General features: G+C 44.4%; 1 protein-coding gene across 5 annotated transcripts in view; it reads right to left on the bottom strand.

The window, feature by feature from the left end:
* The window catches only part of LOC138488071 (septin-4-like), a 470,714-nt gene that overhangs the window by 88,376 nt on the left and 359,802 nt on the right, over positions 1–22,536 (bottom strand). For all 5 annotated transcript variants that reach the window (XM_069614798.1, XM_069614799.1, XM_069614797.1 and 2 more), the window contains 4 exons: positions 12,976–13,110; positions 12,297–12,414; positions 9,369–9,470; positions 3,595–3,691 (listed from right to left, as the gene is read on the bottom strand). In XM_069614798.1, coding sequence (XP_069470899.1) covers positions 3,595–3,691; positions 9,369–9,470; positions 12,297–12,414; positions 12,976–13,110 — 452 coding nt within the window. The remainder of the gene's footprint in view (positions 1–3,594; positions 3,692–9,368; positions 9,471–12,296; positions 12,415–12,975; positions 13,111–22,536) is intronic.

Here is a 22,536-nt window from a genome sequence, read left to right on the forward strand (position 1 = left end):
GATTGCAAGAAGAGGGGTAGACGATGAGAGGCGCGCGGCAGCCCACATACAACAACAGGAATATCAGGAAAGAACAGTGCACATTTGACACCAAAAACGGAAAATAATTACAGGCCAGAAAGAAGAAAAAAAACACACTTGTTTTTTGACTTGGATAACAGAGTATCAAAATGAAGAGAAAGAATAAAAGAAGGCGTTGAAACATTCCTTAGTAAAAAAAAAAAACAGCACCCAAAGAAGGACTGCTACAATGGAAAACACCAATTGATGTAATCTGGGAACAAGGAAGATGGCGGCAGCATAGGCCACTGTATAATTGGATGAAATAAGCAGGCACTGATAAGTAAATCATATTTTCCAGAAGGCTGAAAGAGATGTGAAGGGAACAGAGGTTTATTTAAACATTGATCGCCATAAACATGAAACCTGGTAGAGATGAGTCCAAATACAAAAACGACCGTCCTGTTGCTGCCCCACAGAGACACCAAGAGGGTGTAAAAGTTATTTTCATCACTGGTAGGTGAAAAACAAGTGAGGGTTGTGCAAGGAGAATTCTCTATGGCAGGGGTCTGCAACATGTGACACGCCAGGAAATTTGGACTATGACTTCCACGATCCCTCAAAATTGAGTATGCTGGTTAAGGCTGATGTGGTTGTAGTCCAAAACATCTGGAGAAACTAAGGTTGCAGATCCTTGCTCCAGGATAACATCTACACCTAAATGAACATTGTCTGGGATTTTTAAAAATATTGGGATCCATTCTTGTCCCTGTTATTGGAGACTAAACTTTGACAGGGCACACTGGTAACATCTATTTACCACGCTTAGTAAATGTGAACCGTGACAATACAGGATAAGGAAACTCAACTGCAAGGGTCTGCAAGTCTGCCATTCACATTCTGACTGCAGCTGCATAGCTCACATTTTCATTGCAGCTGCCCGTCACATTGTTTAAATCTGACCCAGTTATATTCTCATCACAACCTTTTCATTCACATGCTTATAAGCGTTGTTGCTAACATACTGACCAACTGCCCACTGCCAAGATGCCATTTCGAACACTCCTAACTGCAGCTGTCTCTGTTGCCTTTCGATTGCAGTTGTCTCTCTCGCATTGGACAGCAGCTTCCTGGGCTTCATTATAAGCATGGCGGCCCGGGAACTACGGTACCGGTAAGCATGCCGGTACTGTAGTTCCCGGACCGCCATACTAGGTGCTCTACTTGCGGGTGCCGTTTCCCCTGCCAGGCTTTTCCTGGCGGGTGTAACGGCACCTGCGAGCAGAGCACGTCGGATGCACCGGCACAACTCTGTATGTGCCGGTGCCTCCAACCTCCCCATCCCCATTCAGCCCTATGGGGCAGAACGGGGATCGGAAGGCCCTTGATTCCGGCACCCGAAAATGGGCAAGAACCGGGTCCGCCAAGCTCGGCATGACCCGGTTCTTGCCCATTCACGGGTGCCAGAAAAAATGCAACTCCGGCGGCAGCCGTTCCCTTAACAAGGGCATGGCTACCGCCAGAGTTGTAATGAGGCCCTCTGTCATGGTTTGAAACTAACTGGGCCTCATTACGAGTATGGCGGTAAGACAACAACGGTGCCAGTAGCGCTACCGGAACCGTTGCTACCATACCGCCATACTACGAGTTCTGCTCGCGGGTGCCCTAGCCACCACCTGGTCTAACCAGGTGGCCGTACCGTCACCCACGAGCAGAACATGATGGTAGCAACGGTACCGTTATGAATGGTAGCGCTGCTACCATCCTCCCCATTCCCATTGAGCCCTATGGGGACTCAAATGGGAATGGGATGTACCGGCTCCGGCACACACGCAAGGGGAATTACCGGGTCCGCCGAGGTCGGAATGGCCAGTGATTCCCCTTTCATGGGTGCCAGAGCCGGAGCGGGAGCCGAGTTTGGGGGCTACCTCCAACCTCGTAATGCGGTTATGGGGGTTATCCTGCATTGTGATTCCAGATGTTCCTCGAATTCTGCTTGCTTTCGATTCTGGGGAGCATGCCCTGGCGAGGTTCACCACCATCAAGGAGGGTGAAGGGATTAACGGTGCAATGTTTTATTGAATTACAGCGGATCGGTGTTGGAGCTAGCCACATTATGTTGGCTAGGTAGTTCAGTGGTTTAAAGCATCCAGCACAGCGACATTTGTGTGGGGTAATTTTATAAAACATGTAAACTGCATGCAAAGGACTCCCAACATTAGCATTTATGTGGTGTTAGATTGCCTGCCTGCACATTTGCACTTTACAACACCGAGTGGAAACCAGGTGAAATCGCCTTTACTTATTAATTTCATGTTGTTTTGTAGTCAGTGTAAATGCTGCATGCAAATGACACTTTCCAGGCAGCATGTATCATTGGATTCATATGGAATCCGCCTGCTTGCTTCTTATTGGGAAAATCACTGTTTTCCAAACTCCCACAAACCCCTCTCCCCACTTACTGCTTCTCTTCCTTCACTGGCAGGCTGCCCTGTCTCCGTTTGGCAGACGGGCGGAACAGTGTTATCGCGGTGCCACTGGGACATTACACGTCCCAGCTGCCCGGAAAGTGTAAGCCCCCATTCCTGGGAAGTCCCATTGGACTCCACGGGAATGGGGACACGGAAGCACCAGCACCGTTGGTAACGGTGCCCGCGCTTCCGTGAAAACCATGCCTGCAGGGGCCGGTGCCCCTGGCAGGTCACACCTGCCAGCAGCAACGGCCACTGCAGGCATACTTGTAGTCTGGCGGTCCGAAAAGGGTGCCAGTTCGCTGCTACCGGCACCCTTATCTCCAGACCGCCAGGCTTGTAATGAGGCCCATTGTGTTGGGTAATAACAACACCTGTTGTTAGCAGATTCAGTTTGTAAAGTCACTCCAGTGTCTCCCCATTACTTTTTCCTACTGAATATCCGTGGCACCCCACTGACCCGACTTGCAAGTACTCTCGTCACTCAGTTACAGTCATATGCAGAGAATACCCCATGATATGGTCTTGTCAGTGATTTTGAAGCAAACTTTGTATACCCTTTTATCCCCCTCTGAGGTGATTGGTGCCGACACAGAGGCCCATTTCTCCACAATGTCATAACTGCTCACGAGCCTGCTAACAGGCAAAGGTCAAAGGGGCCGGGGGCTGCGATGCTGAAAGGTGAGCCATTCACATGGGACTGGGCGAGTCACGCAGAAGTGTACATGCACATCAGACTACTGTGGATCCTTGCATTGTTTAATATAAACTGGGCGAGTAGCCCACTGTAGTGCTAGAGTCTCAGCAAGCCATTGGTGCACAGAAGCCATGTGACGTGGGAATGGCCCGCCACCTCGGGGCGTATTGCCTTATGAATGGACAGCTTTGTGGGCAGAGCAGAATGTGAAATTTCCACTGTCTAGCCCTGCATGGATGGCTGCTGTTGGTGTGACTATACTTCATACTGTACCCAATAAAAGTGAATGCGGTCACGTTTTCCAAACCCAGGCTACATGTTGCCCATAAGATAGGACAGTAAGGAGCAACATTTGTGAAACAGTGGTTCACTCAGCCTGTCATGCGGATGCAATGATTTTCAGATCAAGGATTTTAAGACACAAACCTTCTACTACACCCCAAGGGTACATTCTCCCCCGAACATGCCTGCCGCTTGTCTCCACCACAGTGTTGCTCCCGATCACAGCGAATGGAATACTCCTCTGCAAAAAGAAGACAGTTACATATCAAACCACACACAGAGGGCCCTGCCTGCACCAATTCCCGGTGAAGAAAAAGCTCTTATCTGTCTTATTTCACCGGAGAGACTGCAATTGTCAACTCTATCCTTGAAGCTCTCTTACTGGACAGAAACCAAAGTGTCCGGAACATTAAGTTCTGGTACATATGCTGGATATGCGATTTGCCAGAATAAGATTCTTAATCTTGGCTATCTTTATCAGTCCCATAAGTATGTGAATCATTTTGAAAACATCTTATTTAAAAATATAAGCAGAGACGTACATTTGGAGAAAAAAAGGAACTCTTTATTCAAGATTCAAAGCTTTAACACAGAAGGGCTACCAGGAAGTCATGCAAGTTCCACTTTGTGAAGTACTTGAGTGATTTACCACCCAACCTAAATGTGTGGAAGGACCTGTTATAGTGGACATTGCTTATAGTGAAATGCTATTATGAAAGCTCCTTCCCTTCCCCGTTCCTCTAGTTCATAGACTCGATTACCACACCATTATTGACCTCCTCTCAGCCAATCAGAATGCTTGGAATGCAGTCAATAACTACTGGTAGTGAATTCAGTCCAAGCATTCTCATATTAGGAGCAGACAGGGAAACAACACAAAGCAGTTCTCTACCTTCAGGAAATAACAATGCAATTTCTGAGTGAGATTTCTTTCAACAGGAATTTGCCTCTCTGGAAGGATGTTTTTTTTCCCACTGAACCTTCGTAATAGGCAATTAAAAATGTAATATACCAAAGTGAAAGCTGAAACATGCTTTCACTTTTGTACACAGAAACCGTCTACTTTTACACTACACTTAAAACATGCTCGAGTCAAAACTTTTCCAGTCTAGCCAAGCTGATAAATAAAATGCTTACCTTGTACAGACAACCGTCTTATTAAATGCCACAAAATAAAACCACATTTAATTTAGAAACACGTTTAGTCTATTTACTTTACTCACTATTAAACTAACACTTTTTACTACGCCAGTAGAACTCCAAAGCATACATTGCTATTACATCTGTGTACCAATCGCCTTATAGACCAAGGGAAGGGTCATTATCATATGGGATAGAGACCTTTACCCAACCTATGGAATACTGCAACTTCTCAGTCCATTAATTGGGGGCAGGTCATTATCGTACAATAATGACCCTTCCTTCCGTATGAAAAATTAGATTACATCTTGGATAGCAGTTAAAATAACACAGAGAGATACCAGATACCTGATAATCCCACTTCCAACAGATACATATTTGAGAGGAAATAGGGGAATACTGTTGTGATGCGGAACTAGAAGGAACTGAAACGCTCAGTCCCAATTGGGTCACTTTCAAAGTAAGAGAAAAGGAGACGTTCTAATCTCCCAGCTTCTTAACTGGGTGTAACTAGGACAGGAGTAGTTAATGGGGGCTGTAGACAGTGGACAGTTGGGATGATTTCAGGAAGATCTCCTTCCTGCAGGCTCGACACGTGTATAAACAGGCTCTCCCTCTTCTGTGACATAGGACTTCTCGCACAACCCTGACATAGACTAGTGAGTATTGTTGGTGCTGCAGTGAGCACATGGGCCATTGCTCCAGAGCTCACCTGAAACTTGCTGTATTCATGCGGCAGTGGGTGTAGATAGGGACGCTGGTATTGGCGAACACCACTGAAGAAAGCTAAAGTGTGCTCAGTATTCACAGAATGTACCCAACAAAGAGCCCTAAACCCAAAACAAGTTCAGTCAGTAGTCACAGGTTAGAAAGCCACATATCATCCATTGGTGTAGCTCGGATGCAAGATCCCACATAAAGCCTGGGTCAACGTTCCTAGTCTAAAGGATCGGAGGGCCAAGGTCCTCCCATGTCAAACTCCTGCTGTGAAAGTGCAGAGGTCAAAAGTCGTCCCCTAATCAAAAAAAGAGCAAAAGTTCCCAGGTATGAGCCCAGAACCGTGTTCGACCAAACCTCAGAGTCACAGGGATTGTAGTCCTCCTGCACAAGTCTTTTACATATCTTGGCTTCTCATCATGGCTGCGGTCTTCATCCAGGCTGCGGCTTTTGTCTTGGCTTGTATAATGGGCCTTGTGCTACAGGTAAAGTGTCTTTACCCTGGAAGGACGAGGTGACGACTTCACACACATCTGCTATAGCAAGACCTTAAAGATCACCCCCCCTGTCTTAGAGCTGTTTGCAAATCAGCACATTTAGGCACTTTCTCCTACCTAGGTCTGAACTGGCAGGTCTTGCTGAACTTGGTTACTGTATTAGGTCTGGTGGCATTGCTACTTCTGTAAGTGACTGGAAGTAGCTCCCAGATCGTTTTTACTAACTCTTAATTAGGGTGTTTTCGTTTTTTCTTTACCCATCCCTGGGCACAGGCTCACAGGCTTCTCCAACACTCCTGTTGCCTAGTGTCGACTTCCCTCAAGCTGAGGCTCTACTGCTGCAGCCTACTCGCCTTCTCACTCTGGGTTTCTGTCTGCCCCCCTGGACGTGACGGCAGCACTGGTCCTTCTACTTGCTTCTTTCTCTGGTCACAAGTCTCCTCTAGGAAAGCCTCACGCCACTCAGCCAGCTCCTGCCTCTTTTTATATTTTGACTCATTGGTTGACTAACTTAAAGTGGTTCCTTATTTGTGGCTCCGCTTTCCTATTCACTGTATTCATTACGCGCTAATTGTTGTGGGTGGAGCCTGACCAAGTCACCAGCATTTAGAAAGATTGTACAAAGGCTCACACCCCCCAACCCTCCTCTCTGGTTCTATGTGAAAATGTGCCCAGGAAAAAGCAGTCACGTGAAAAGGTAGTCGGCAGAAAGGCGCTTTAAAAAATGTTTGGATTCAATCCAAGCAATGCAGAGTGTGAAAATGTCGCCAGTAATAAGGACGCCATAAATGCTTTTTTTAATACAGAAATGTACAAGGCTTTAATAAGTGCCAGACTATTATGCAAGGCTATGCAAAAAGGACGATCATACTCATCGTTGGAACTTAAGGGGTTAAAATTAACAATTACCCAAACCTCTAAAAGAAAACTCCAGTCACCTTTCATCCATTCCTAAACCTTACCCTAACTCTAAGTAGAACCCTTAGTCTACCCTGAATCCTTACCTAACACTAACCCTTCCGCGTGCTAAAGCATTTGATTTGCATGTCACTCGATACAAAATACCAAATAAATATAAAATGAACAGTGAACCTAACTCCAACCCCATCACCGGCTCACCAACAACTTCCTAGCCTTACCCTAACTGCAACTCTAACCGTTGCTGTTACCTGGTAAAGGCCCAGAATGCTCGCTGCTGAAATCTGTGTCATCTGCAGGTCACAGGTTCGAATCCTGACAATGTCAACTCAGTCTTTCATCTTTCCAAAGTCAACAAAATGAAGTATCAATATCGAATGAGTAATACTAATTTCGTGCAAACTGTTGTATGTAAAGTGCCTTATTATGACAAATTATTATATTCCTAATACTTAATCTACCCTAACCACTAGATGTATCTTAACCCCTATTTTACGCCAACATCACCAGCCCTCTCTAGCCTCCCCGTCCCTTTCTTTAAAACTTACCCAAAATCATGACTCTATTTGCCCTTTCCTTACCATAACCACTAACCAAAACCCAACATCACCAGGCCTCCACAACCACCCATACCCTAATTCCAACCAACATTTTTACTCTAACCCTAGCCTCCCTCGATCCTTACCTTAACTCCCACACTAACCTTGAACCAGGCAATCACAAGCCCACAAAATCCTAGCAGCACTGCAGTTTGGCTACTTTTCAGCACCATTTCTTTGACTACTTTTTGTTTGGCAACTTTTTCGCTGCAGAGGTATTTTCACCACGCTTTGTTTACTGGCTACATTTTTGTTGGCAACATTTTCCACAGGAAACCCCTCTACAAGAAGTGCTTCTACAGCCTTTCTGCTGATTAGGCCAACAGGGCTACCCTGCCGGGGTCTGTCTATTTAAGATGTGGCTCCCTGCTCCCCCAGCACATCTACACAGAGAAACACTTCAAGAGTGGGTGTCCCACAAACCTTCGCCCAGAGCTGATAGGAAGAGGCCGCCATCTCAGAACCACGTGGAATGCATCTTGCCGGAGGGGACCTCCATTTAGAAATTGCAATATGTCAGCCATTCTGGGATTCAGACCCCGCTGGACTCAGTAACTATATTAAGATCACTTGTCTCACCTGCACGCCTTATCGGTTGATTTAGAAGTCCAACCATGTAACCAGAAGGTTTAAGGATTTCTTGGCAGTAGAGCAAGAGTTCTAATGTACTTCCTGCTTGGCTGTTTCCAAGCCAAGACCGCCCCCCTCTCACCTAGACCGCCTGCCACCCTAGGAGTGCAGTAAGAGATCAGTTTACAACCCCAGAAATTGCAGAAATGTGAAGAGTGTAGACAGGGGTCAAGTCCTAAAAAAATAAGTGGGTTGACTCCATAGCATACCAGTTATATGTGGTGTCACCAGAAATGTGCATATCAAGGTGCCCGTGTACCCTCTACTTGCGGCCTGAGTAGAGAGCTTCTCTTTGACAATGGTGTGTTCATTGCACATGGATAATGTCAAGGGCAGAAAGGGTCAGGAACATTCTAGAACACAGAAGAGGCTTTCACAATAGCAACTTCTTTAGGCCAAAAATCAAAAAGTGAGTGTAGGGCATTGTGGGTGTCTCCCCTTCGTCAGAGCTTTGATCATCCTTAAAGACACATCACACTTTTTTTCCAAGTACATGTCTCTGCTTGTGATGTTGTTTTTTTTTTTTACAAAGGTTTTAACATATGTTTTAATAGAATCCTCAGGGAACCAGACAGCTGGAAAGTATTCTCAAAGTTATGGATATGATGGTGACCCCCATGATAGAGAATCTGAATGCCCATAGTTATTAGGGTAATCCAATACATTCAGGACCTTATAACATATCCATTCCCTTCCACTGCGCTTCTGCTCCCCCCATACACAAGCTGTCACGTTGTGCCATAACAGGGAAGGCCAAAAGGCGCAATAAAGGCCTTGCTGCAAGTAATCCTAAGACTGTGCAGAGATCAGGGCATATGCCCACAGCCTTGTGTACAGATCAGGTCGCCTGCACTTTCAAATTGCATAACACCTCTGCTGTGATAGTTTGCCTCTCCAGGGCAGCGCACACATTGCTTACACATTCTGTACCCATTACCCAGAGCAGTGTACAGATCAAGTGGACAGGGGTGGACTGGCCTATAGAGAACTCTGGGGATTTCCTGGTGGGCCTCTGCACCCTGGGACTCTTTTGTGTGGTATTTCCAAATGTTCTCATAAGAAAAGCATTGGGTTTGCTAAAAAATGTGTCATATGGGGCTGCTTTAAACATTATTTCCAAGGCCTCTTTTGGTCCCCACTAATTATTTCCAGGGCCTCTTTTAATTCCCGGTGCACCCCTGCACGTGGACAGCCACTAATTTTGTGAAAAGCGTAGTATCCTGTTCTAGGTAAACGCATACTCATTCCGTTGTTTGCTGCCTAAAACATGTACAACTCTTATACTATGCCACTCATTCTGCATGCAGAGCTATGGGTACCACATGTCATGCATGCCGCTGACGCAGTCCTCATGCCATGCAGCTGCCAGAGTGGTGCAGTCCTAGCGTCCTTCCCATCCCACTGCCTCCCTACCTACCTTCAGTTCCTCGTCCTGCGTCTTGAACTCCTCATCTTCATCAGAATCACATTCTGGGAACTGGTAGATCCGCAGTCCATACTGGTCGATCTCATCGCGAATCTGAGTATAAAAAATGGCGTCAGGTGATTCAGAGCTCCGAGTGTGATGCATCCTACCTCCAGATCTTAGTTCCTCTTCTGGGCGCGCGCCCCATCCTTTTGCAGCCATGTTTGAATTACTACAACAATATCATGTATGCAGTATCTATAGAGAATCGCCCTAGCTCAAAGGCAGCGGAAGCTATATGATCAAACAGAACCAAATATCTTAAAACATAATGACTACAAAACAAAAAAACATCAAGGAAAAGGGGGAATTTGCTCACAATTCTAGATGCCAGACATGAGGCAGGGTGCAGAATGTAACACTACTTTCGGAGGTGGTCAAAGAAGCAACAGGAAGACCCGTCAGTACTGCTTTCCTGCCGGGCAGTTGGAAAAGTACTAAAGACTAGGTGGCAGGCCCAGAGGTCAGTTGGGGGAATACATAGCTTTCTTTTTCTTAGAAGAGATAACTGAAAAAACAAAACTGTGACAGATGGGTTATATGGCCTTCAAAGTTCAGGTTACAATCAAGAATACAGCCAAGAGACTTTTCTGGAGACACAAGAGTAGAGGGATACAAAAAGAGGAGAGGGAAGTGCAACTCTTTAGGAAAATTGAAGGAGAAATTTAGGAAGTGGATACTAACAGGAATTCAGTTTTAGAAGGATTTCATTTGAGATAGTAAAGATATCCAGTCCACGATGATACACTCCCTGCGATGGTCCATGTCTGCAGCAGGCAACACTTTAAGACGGATAGGTGTGTCATAAGCATGCTGGTGTATCTTGAGTTACAAGTTTGTCGCCAAGTCATCTGTGGTACTTTGTAGATGTTAACCAAAATGGGCCACCAAAGAATCGAACCATGAGGGACTCCGCAGCGTACTGGCATTAGCTTAGAATGGTAGGATGGTGCGATAGGCAGGGAGTATGAAGTCCAAGCTATTTAAGTTTTAGGCCCCAAAGCTTGAAAAAAGGTTTTTTAGGGAAAATCAAAAAGCACTCTAGAAAGAAAGAGAAATATTGGAGAAACAGTCTTGTTTCTGGAGGCTACAAGAAGACTACAACTGCTGGGCAATTCAACAGAGGTTCCCCTGTGAATGGCTCTTCACAGAGATTAGTTCAATGAGCATACTAATACAGTGATTAACCAGAGTTTTCTCTCTCATGTCTTTCAGCCTTTTGACGTTGTACTACTCGAGGCTGACAAGCAGGGTGAGCAATTGGTGTGGGACCCAGAAGATTGAGCTCTTCCTGACACACTTGTTTACACAAAGTTTGGGTAAGTGCTACAGGGTATACCATCCTTGCCCTCTGCTCCCCGTTTCTCCTGAGCCTACTGCCTTCTCAGTTACGTTTCTGCGGTTATTGCGTTGTCTTCTCCTCTGCTTCATTTGGCTTCATCCAGTTACTCTTCAGTTCTCCGACAGTCTTCATACATCTCTAGAGTCTCTCTCATCAAGTTCTAGCCTGAAGAAAATGAACTTCCGGTTGGACAGTTTCACCTTGCAGGGTTTTTCCTCTGGTTGATATTGGCAATTATGTCCTTTACCACTTCCTCTGCAATTGTTCATTCATATGTGGACGTTGTGGCTTCTGAAGGGGGGCATCCATTGCTCTCCAAGCATAAAGGGCACACAGCATGAAGTTAAGACATACTCTTGATGATGGATATAATAAGACCATTTTAGGCAGCTGCATGTGGCACCCTAAGCAGAGGTCCTAAAACCCTGAAATCTGGGCCCACTGTCAAGAATGGGGGCAGGGCAAAATCATACGTCTCCTGGAGTGACAAAAATCCCTGCCTTGATCTTAATTTCAAATTTCATGAAATACTTGAAACACAGTGCAATGGTTCCAGGATACGAACAAAAATGTAATACAGGAAGTGGCTTTTAAGAAAGAAATAGGCTTTGCTGACAACCAATACACTGTACAAAAAGTGACCGAAGAGTAAGTCAAATAGTTGTACAGAAAGAGAGCTAATATATGCTGTGTAATGCTCAAAGAGTGAGAAGAACATGACAAAATGGAGAAAATAAAGATAACAATCTTAAGGTTAAGGGTGGTCTCCAGAGGTCACAACACAATTAGTTGGGAAACATGAACTACCAGTTTTTGCTGGTGGGCAGCATTTGAGATCACACTCCAGAAAACAGCTTGAAAGTTTAAAGGGCCAATGTCACTTTAATTGTAGTTACTAGGATTTGTGTTCTTGGTTGTCAAAAAAGTATGTTTTTAGTGTCACTTTTATAAGGGTTCCAGGCTCCCAATGTCAGTGTGTAGAAATTCAGAAGTAATTAATATGAGGACGATCCTGTGCTGGATAAACTAACCACATTCCGGGCACAAACGTTTCCTGGGCAGCCACACTGAGCTTTAAGGACCCCGCATAGATACAGCACAATGATCGACTCACAGACACCTCAAGGGCATTCACACACGCCACACAGTGGCCTTCTGCCTGACATCACAGAGGTCTCTTTACTAACCTTACAGTGACTTCCTAACTCTTGGATCTTTGATCAGAACTATTGCCTGAGAGTGCACTTGACAGTAAAGTCAACTGCTGACCACACAGAGACACTGACTTTACAAAGACTTTCACAGACTCCTCACAATGCTTTAACCAGTGACATCACATCAATCACCCGAGTGCCTCCAAAGAAGCTTGACACTCCCCAGACAGCAAGCTCCTCGCTGACATCAATACATTCACCCTCATATCACAGTAGCAGCATCATTGACACAGGTCACCCAACCAGAACCTCGTGGGCCATTTCCTATTAAGCCTGGACCAATGAAATCAGAACACCCACTGGTGACCTCGGCAGTGGCCTCACCTTTTGCTTCTTGCTCTCCACCTCTGTTGGGGTGAGTGAGTCTGCCTTCCCCAGGATGGGGACAATGTTCACTCTGTCGTGGAGCGCTCGGATGAATTCGATATCCATTGGCCGCATGCTGCAGAGACAAGAATGGCAGGTCATCTATTAGGAATTAAAGCCTTGTCAACCCAGCGCACCACCCTCCCCCATTGGGATTAGGAATCCAGCAGTGTGGGAATCCTGCCGGGGACATAATGTCAGCGCAGTAAGTGACCCTTTGTGTCCGGATAGCTGAGTCAATTCACAATGCGGGAAAATCCTTGCTGACTGATGTGTCAGCAGAACGGCTTCCTCAGTAGCACCAGTCCGGGTGCCGCATGGAACCACTTTGAGGATACCAGTACCTCAGTTTGAACATGATAGGTATCGTCTTATTTTAAGGTGCTACTTTGTACATATTTGCGGTGGGTACCATGAGCGAAATGAGTGAAGAGGCCATGAACCCCTTTGAAGGCAATGTACAAACACCCCTGCTTTGTTGTAGCCCCGGATAGAAGCTCAGGGGCTACAACCAAAATGGTAGTTAGCCCAGAGGCCCGACTGTCCCGACATTAGCGTAACCCCAGATCTTTTCCAGACCTAGCAACACCCTTGCTTATGTGTACGCGAGAACAGAGGTCGTGCTTTCCCACCATACCCATGTCCGAATGGTGACAGGAAGTAAAGGCAGCAGTGTACACGGTTGTCCTGAATGTTCCTCCGGTCTAAGCCGCTCTCGTCGCGGAAGTACTGCTCGAACTGTTGCTCAACGTAGTCTGCAACAGCCCTCCAGCTGTGGAGAAAGAAGGACAGAATGAGATGTGCATATATGTGAAGGCAATACTGTAGGGTTCTGGTGAAGACAGTGTAGAACAGTATCTCTCTTTCCTGTGTTCAGGGGGAAGGAGACTGCAGCCTGGCAAAAGCAGACCATGCAAGCTTTCCTGGGCACACCTTGTGTGACGACACACAGCAAAACACAAGTATAACATCCCAAAAGTGATTGTTCACACAAAGACCATATAAAAAATGTAATGTGGCCCTCATTATGAGTTTGGCGGTATTCCAGCAGTAAATCTGCTGTAATACCGCCAAACAGAATTACTGTTACCCCCAATTGGTCCAGCGGATTTACTCCTAGCTTACAAGTGGTGGTAGGCGGAGTTAGTCCCCATTTATTGGAATCCATAGGACTTCATGCGGATTTTGGTGGAATTGCCACCGGCCGTAATTCTGATGATTTTGCCGATGTATCAGTGGAAAGTTGGAGGATTTACTTCCATGCATGATACTGGTGGTAAATACCCCACTCCAAGACCAAGCTCGGAATATGGCGCGGAGATAAAAGTGGCGGTAATTCTGTTATGGCCACTTTTTTACCACTCTGCCATACTCGTAATGAAGGCCAATTGCTCTGTGAAGGTAAGAATATTGAGGCAGGTTATTAGGCAGAGTCTTAAAGTGTTTTTTTAGATTGTGAGCCTGCCATTTAAGGTCACAATAATGTCCAATATCCGGCAGATTACTCAGAAAGAAATCGGCTAGCCTGGACATCAATGGAGCCTAGTCAGATATCACTCAACTGGAGGACATGCTCTCATTAGAGTCAATGGGAGGGTCACACTGACTTCATATAGCTTGAGTAGGATATGCTACTAATGTTACAGTGTTCATGAGTGTAAAGATAGGCCCAACATTATAAATAGGGCTCAATCTCATAGGCCTATATATACAAAGGAACACACTAGCTGCCAAACATTGTACCTGAAGAGTTAAAGTTCATGAGTGGCTGTGTTGGTGTTTGGTTTTTCTACAACGGTTCAGGTGGTAACAATAAAGAGCTGTATGCAAGCAGGTAAATGGCAGCCTATTGGACAATGAGCGGAACAAGAGGAACAATTAACTCTCATAGCGGGCATACAGTGCTGCTGTGCTGTTTGCAAGATAAACAGTTGCTCTATCAAAGTTCAAGAGAAGAATTGACTCCCCAGAGCCCGAGCATAACTTGTAAGTGTTTCTTGGTTACATAATGATAGGCTTTAGGTGCTATCCACTAGCGACACCCAGGGGTTTATGGTGCTCTGCTCTCTTTGAGACAGATCTGTGCAGGGATGAGCAGCAAGTCTTCTTAGGGAGCTGTGGCAGGTCAGGCCTTGTTAGTGCAAGGGAGCACCGAGGGAGTGTCCGGATCCTGTAATCACCGGTAGACCTTACCTGACATATGGACTTTGGCAAGTTGCAGCAGCAAGACTTCCTTAAGATCTTCTTTGGTTTGATGCTCTCTGCGTGTTGCAGTATCTTGTATGTAGATTTCACCAAGCAATGGGGCAAACTGATATTTGAAGCTGGGTAGAATCTTTGCTTGTAACCAGGAGTGTGCATCCATTTAAACATTTGAAAGCCATCCAAAATTTGGTGCTGGCCACAATGAAACTTTCTTGAGATACAGAATATGTGGATTCCACCCTAAAATCCAGATGTCATTTAGGTATCCAGCCAGATCCTGTCCTGACTTCTCTTGCCTTTACCGTCAGAGCCAGATAGAAGCCATGACCGTACATGGGTCTGTCCATTTCCTTTTGTACAAAATGAACAAGGTTTAGCTGTGGCTTTCTAACAAAGGGTCACTCTCTAGGGCCCCTTTTGGATTCAACAGGCTGGATTCCACCATTGGGACTTTCAGAATCCCTGACACCAGCGAGGTCAGCAAAAAGCTATCGATGTAGAGATACTCACACAGGGGACAGGATACTCTTGGCACCCCTAACCATGAGAGGCCATGGGTCTCTCTGGGTCTCATCAGGGAGTAGCGTCCTGGGTGAGGCCACAGGATCGGACTCATCCATGAAATGTAAATCAGTAAATGAGTAAGGAAAATCAGAAAAGTATCGTGCCCCTGGGGAGAATTTCAGCCTCAAGCTTTCGTTTACACAAACATCTATGCTGAGGGTGAGAGGCAGCACGCAGCATTTTTCATAGTGGCTTACTTGAGCTCACTTGCTGCTGGAGATTACTGTGTGCTGTTGGGTGACACTCATGTGCTGTGTACTAGAAAATCCACCATCCATGGCAGTGACTGTTGGGACGTAACGCCCTCTGAACCGCCTTCTGGATTTAAACTCAGTCGTAGAGCTGAAGTAGCGCTTCAACAGCATGTCATGCCGTCATCGGGCAGAACGGTGAACTACCTTCTACCATCGAAGTAGCTCTGAGATCTTTGGGCAAAGAGGAAGAGGTAAGGAGCAGCATTGAGTGTCATGTGAGCGCAACGACCTGTGCCTATAAACTGCATCACCCGTGCACTTGTCCTTCGAAAACTATTCCTGCCAATGATCAAGCTGCTGACGCTCTGCACTCGAAAACACAATACTTTGGAGACACAGCTTTCTTTGTCCCTTTCATGTCCCTTTCATGTCTCGGCAATGAAATGATTGGAGATATTACCAACTGTATTACCCAAACTAGACCTAGGAGCACCTCCCTGAGCACCCCATCTTTATTGGATGAATGTGTGGAGGGGGCGATTATTCAATCAATTGCAGAGCTGGTTATTCCTGTTATTTCCCCCAGCAGGATACTTAATGTTGTTGGGATGGTAGATATCCCTAATATCGGTATCCGTAGAAATAACCCAATACAAAAAAAACGAGGAAGAAATTACCAAATTTATTTTACCGATTTATTTAGAAATGTTGGTTCTTTTTAATTAAAACATAGGTGGGGTAGGGGTAAGGGTATTAGCAGTCTCCTGTGCACACCTCATTTACCTATACACAATTCACCCTTATCAGATTAGCGGGCGGAATCATTGGGCCTCATTACGAGGAAGGTGGTAAGGGGTTAACGGCGCCGGTAAAGGTGCCGGAGCCGTTAAACCCTTACCGCCCCATTACGAGGTCTGCTCGTGGGAACCCGCTTAGGACGCCTGGTTTTACCAGGTTTTACCAGGCATCCTTAGCGGGTCCCACGTGTAGACCAGGATGCTAACAACCTCCCCATTCCCATTGAGCCCTATGGGGGCTCGAATGGGAATGGGGATGTACCGGGTCCGGGTTCCTTGAATGAGGAATTACCGGGCCCTCCAAGGTCGGAATGGCCCGGTAATTCCTCATTCAAGGAACCCGGAACCGGTACCCAGTAAGGGGGTAGCCATGCAGCTAAAAGCGGCATGTTTACCTCCTTCCTCGTAATCAGGCCCATTACCTTTGAACTCCCAGTCCTTGAATGCCTCACATCACTCAGCAAACATCAAACCAGTGTCTGATCCCTCTACTACGCAGCATGAGGCATTAGTTAGGCTAACTCTGAGGGATGAATGTGCAATGATTAAAGAAACTGTTTGTATTCACACAGGGTTACTTAATGCCATACACTGTCAGATGAATTCAGTGCATCCCCACACTAATGTGGCCTGTTTGATTTCCGATTCGATACATGAGACTCCTTCAATAAATGGTATTGGAGTTATGGACTTGGGGACACCTCAGAAGGGGATCGCTGATCGCTCCCGAAGGTGTGAGCCAGTTATTTCTAGTGCCCGGACTGAGCAGACGATTATAACAGTGAATGTCTCGGATGATCTGCTGCTCAGGGACCAAAGACTGAGAACTGTAAAAATCGATCTAAAGGGAAAAAGCACTGTGGGAAAAACATAGGCTTGTCACTGCTACTGCTGCACAGATGTGTAGGCAAACACATGAGAAAAGAAAAAACTGGAAAAAAAGCTCAGAGGGAATACACATTTACACTACCAGAATTCGAGAAAGTTAATGATTGCGAATGAAAGTGGCCATTACGAAGTGACATCGCACCCAAAATCCAAAAAGAAAAATGGGAAAAATAAGAAAAATACAAACGGTAATCCCCAACCAGCTATTGAGAGAAATGGAAATACAAAAATTCCCAGAACCATCAAATGATATCAGTACCTATTAAAAGAAAAGAAAGAAGAACAAACGACCCAGGCAGGAAACAACAAAACATGGAAGGTTATGAATAACCCAGACGCTTTGGAAGATAAATAATTTCCTTTTTGGACTGACTATGTTCATCTCAATAAAGCAACCGCTACTAGCTAAGATTTCAACCTAGATTCAGTTGCCATATTTATGGAGGGGGGGCAGTGACAGAAGTTTAGGGGCTGCGCGCCATTCAGACTCCTGTTACTATTATGCGTTATAAATTCAAAGCATGTGTTGTCAGATCTGCAACTTTTATCAGGCAAAAGATCTTAGAACTGCTGCATACAGTTATCCCCTAAGATATATTACCACAAAGGATATCGTCATCGTTGATATTCTGGAAACCAAAGAAAATGCCCATCTCAATTGTACATTTTAGATCGGTACAGGCAATTGAGTATATTAAAACATTTGATACTGATCTTGCACGATTGCGATATGATTGTACGATAATATACTCTCAAATGCGATCTGATGAAGGGACTAGTTTTTGTTAGGGGGACTATACTAAGTTGCAAACTCAATCCTTGGGGGCAAATAGTATAGAAGAGAAAATGTACAGCAGGAATTGCAGCATTTCCAAAATATTATAGTACATGCCCCAGAGAATGGGAGATAATTGTCGCTACTACAAGCTACACTGGCAATCTAAACACCAGAAGTGAACATTATTGGGGCTGTCTCCCTAAAGTTTTACAGCCCCTGAATCCTACAATTACCCTGATAACTTGCTTAAATCACTTTCCTGTAATACGAGAGGAACTCACATTATATGGACCATAAAGGGCTAGTTTAACATATTTCGAAATTTGGAATTGTAGCTCTGCAGGAAACTTGGCTTGCTGCCCCTATTTTAGTAGAAATACCATCTATAACGTAACCTCTAAGGGTCTGATTGGAAGACTGAAAGGTGGATTATTGATCAGCGTTAAGAACATCATCATATCACTAAAATTGAGTGTCATTCACTGAATATCTTAGTAAGTGCAAATTGGGTTACAGGACATTGTGGGAAAAGTGTGAAACGATTGCTGATTACATTTATACCATTTTCCCAATGGGGATCACCACCAGAACTTGTTTTAAAAATTGAGGAAATCAACACTTCACATACATTTCATTCTGATGTGATAATATTTGGTGATTTCCATGCTAAGATACCAATAGATAATGACAGTGATGATGCAAATTGTTGGGAATCAACTCACATTGAGCCTCATTTATATAAAAAAAAAGGGCCTCACGTGGGCCATGGAATTATACACTCTGGGATTTACTACGTTAAATGGGAATTGCTCAGGGGACTGCCCAGGACAACCTACTAGGGTTACGAACAATAGTGCCACTAATATTGATTATACTTTTGTATAAGCAATTTGTATAGGCAAGACATTTTGGATATGGCCATTCTTTACAGACAAGAAAGCGATCACTTTCCCATTGTTATTCTGAGAAGTTGGAAAGAAGAGGAAGTTTGGTGGTGAAATGAAGGGCATCTTAAACTGAATGCTGGTTCCAATCGTATTCGATGGAATCCGACTAACTTGGAGAAAGCCAATATATATGTAACTAATACCCTCAGTAGTCACTGCCCTGTCTACACTGAAAGTACCAGTAGTGAGGGATCTAGGAAAGCAGCTCACGCGTTTATAATAAACTACGAAATCTACCTTAAACAGGTGGTTTCATATATTATGAGAAATAAGAGAAAGAGATACTTAGATTCCATAGGCATTACTTACACTGCATTTCCATATCCATCATTTTGATAAAGAAATAAGTCACAGGAAAACAAAAACATAGACGGGATCTCCATAAGCTTAGATATACTTACGGAGATAGGGAAGAGCATGTTAACAAAGTGAAAAGCTTGTGTTGAGCATATAATAAATAGATTAGAATACTCAGAAGTCACATGGAATCTGAAAAATTGAATATTTTAGTCCTTAGCATACAAAAAAGGATACCAGATTATTCTGGAGTGTGGCCAATGGAACCCACAGACACTACCAACATGATTGCTTGGAATAAAAGTATTATAGTACCAATTCATATGAACTGGCCTCATACTGATCCGGCTAACTATCGTATGCTATCCATGCTGGATGCCGCAACGAAAATATTTGCCTGCTTATCATTGGAAGAATTATCTAATTGAATTGTGGGCAATAACATCTTAACAATTAATCAAATGGGATTTCGCAAGGGCACAAATAGTATGGAAAATGTGCTGGAACTAACAACTATCGTGCAACAGGCCTGGGTTACAAGAAAGCAAATAATTTATGTTGCATACATAGACTTGAGTGGCTTTTGACATGATAGAGTTCTGCTGTGAAAGAAACTGGCTATCTGGATTTTCCCTCAAATATGATTATAGCACTTCACCCAGCTACAAAAGTTTAAGTTAGGTTGGACGACAAAGGGGTGTTTATAGATTGGATTCCTAACAGGGTTGTGTGTTGGCCCGACACTATTTAATCTCTATCTATCCGATTTAGGCAAGGCTGTCCTTGACCCTCACACTAACCTGGTGAGACTATATAGGGGCAGGGAACTCTTTTTTTGTATGCGGGCCTGACTCTAGAGGGTTAGAGGGAACTACCAAAAGAGAGAATAGAATCAAAGGCTACCCTTGTCATTGGCGCACAGGGGGTGTCCCTGTAGTTGCAGTGAGGCTAAATCAACATATACTAGCCAAAAAGATCACAAGAAATAGAAATATCTCAAAACAAAATTTAATTTCTTCAATAGACACACATTTAAAAAGTAGACATGTGCCTATTTGGCACGTAAGGTATGCACAACACAAATCAATATGCATATGTGTGGGTTAGTATGAAAAAGTGACTATTTCATGTACTGCTGCATAAATAGCGATCCGCAATCATTGTCAGACCGCTATTTATGCAGCAGTACATGAAATAACAGTCAATGGCTCAGTTATGCTGACGATATTGCTGTAAGGGACAGCAGGCCAAAGGACCTGCACAAACTACTTTCATTGCTGGGCGATTATGCCAAGACGAATGGCTTAAAAATTCACATAAATGAAACTAAAATGATGGTATTTAGACCAAAAGGGCACCGAGTGGCAAAGCAACTGAATGGGCATATTAACAAAGAAAAGGCGGAAGTAGTCAAATGATATAAATGTTTGGGAATTAGAATTGACCATCAAATCAACTGGCAGCAACATTTTGAAAATATGCAGGTAAGGGTTGTACCGCAAACTGGAGCCATTGAAACATCTGCACATTGATATGGCGGTATCGCGATAAAAGCCATTATCAGTATCTATCGCGATAAAAGCCATCATCAGTATCTATAAGGCAAAGCTCGTCCCCACTGTTACACATGGAGCAGAGATTTGGTCCCACAAACTGTTCAATAAGGTGGGGCAGTTGGAGCGCAGATGTTTGAAAACTTTATTGCTCATACCGCGAAACACAGCTTTGGAGTGTGTCTTACTAGAACTTAACATCTGTAGCTTGGACACCTTAATCAGTATCCAATGATTGACTTTTTTTTTTTTTTTTATTTATTACATTTGTTACTCGCCCAGACCCTGGGGTATCACGGCGAAAGATACAGAAGGTAGTCAATTATTAAACAATGTTACAGTTACAAAGCAATAATACATTTTTTATACAAACGTTACAAGAGAATATGTGGTCATATATCAGATTCCAATTGGTGAGATAGTCCTTACCCTTATGTTCCAGACCTGTTTGCAGCACTGCGGTTGCCCTGAGCAGTGTAGTTGGTCATGGGAGGGTAGGGCTTGGGCGGTTAATATTTATTGAATAACCAGGTTTTCAGAGCTTTTTTGAATTTTCGTAATGATTCCTAATTTTTGATGCTCAGAGGTAGGGCGTTCCAATGCGAAGGGACACTGAATACCATACAAAGTGCTATTCATGAAGCCTATTCGTCACGAATTATCTTCATGAAAAGCAGTGTCGTTGGCATAGAACGCATGCTAAATGGTGACGTCACGTGATACATTACAGCGATGATTGTAGTTTTGTGAGGATAAGAGTGCACATTGTGAGATTCTACAAACACATGACAATGAACGGGCTATCGTTGAGTTTGCTACAAAACAAAAACATAACACACTGTTTCTACAATATGTGTTACAGCGAGATGTTTACCCACATTCTATTGAGGCCTTCTTGGGAACTAGTGTGATCTGGGAATATCTAAAGGTAACATCTAATGTCAGTAACACGATGGGAGTCGTGGGGGCGGGGTATAATATACCCTAGAGTAGCAGAATGTGCAGGCTGTGCAGGGATTTGTGCATAGAAAGCAACACACAGCTGATGCTTGCATGTTGTGTCTCCTTGCTATGAATTGGAATAGCACAGGAAATGAACTATGGAATAGGTCTATGTGTAGAAAGGAAGTGGGAAGATTGTAGACTCACTGTTACTGTTGAAATCGTAAGAGGAATATAATTGTAAACTAATGTTACGAGACTCGGATACGGTGTGGTGCTGCTATTGGCTAGGTACACTGTCAAATGTACCCATGGGTCCTTGTATATTTTATTAATGGTTTTACATTTGATTCCCTAATTTGGATATGCTTATCTTTCTGTATTAAAAGTCATTTTATTTGGCTGTACAGTACTAAATGGGGAAAGATATAGTGGCAACAAAGTTTGAAATGTGGGAATTCATGGGGGAAGCAAGTGGGATATTGTAAAAAGTCAAGAGATTAGATTCAATTGTTTGGTAACGAGAGGCTTAGAGCGATTGCTTTATAGAGGCACAAAATAAATATGGATTTCCATGATGAGATGGTCAGGAGATGAGCGTGAGGCTTTACAGTAAAGCATCACAGGCGTGGCAATGGAAGCTGGGAGCCGATTTTCCTGCAGCCATTAATAGTGGCATTATTTGTGTGAGCCACAGGTAGGAGCGGGGCAGTAGGAGCAAGCAATGTTCAACATGCTCAGCTGGACCCTCTGTCTCCGTCAGTTTTCGACAAAGTGAAACAGGTCTTCTTTTGCACATCCGTCACACTGAAAGCTTGTGACCTCAGAGCAGGGAACGCGCTTGTTGCGTCAGTGGAGCAGGTCCTCTAAAGGGCCCCCGATTACCTATAATCCTTCTGTTTCGCTTACTGTCCCCCATGCTGTCTTTCCTTGGGAGGCCTGGTGGGCTTGCCTTCTACACTACAGATATGGGGCCTGCCCTGCCAGGCTCTGTGGGGGTCAGGTCCATCAGAGTCCAGAAGCTATTAGTTAG

The sequence above is a fragment of the Ambystoma mexicanum genome, chromosome 9 (assembly GCF_040938575.1).
Source record: "Ambystoma mexicanum isolate Mex_15411 chromosome 9, UKY_AmexF1_1, whole genome shotgun sequence".
NCBI classification, from domain to species: domain Eukaryota; kingdom Metazoa; phylum Chordata; class Amphibia; order Caudata; family Ambystomatidae; genus Ambystoma; species Ambystoma mexicanum.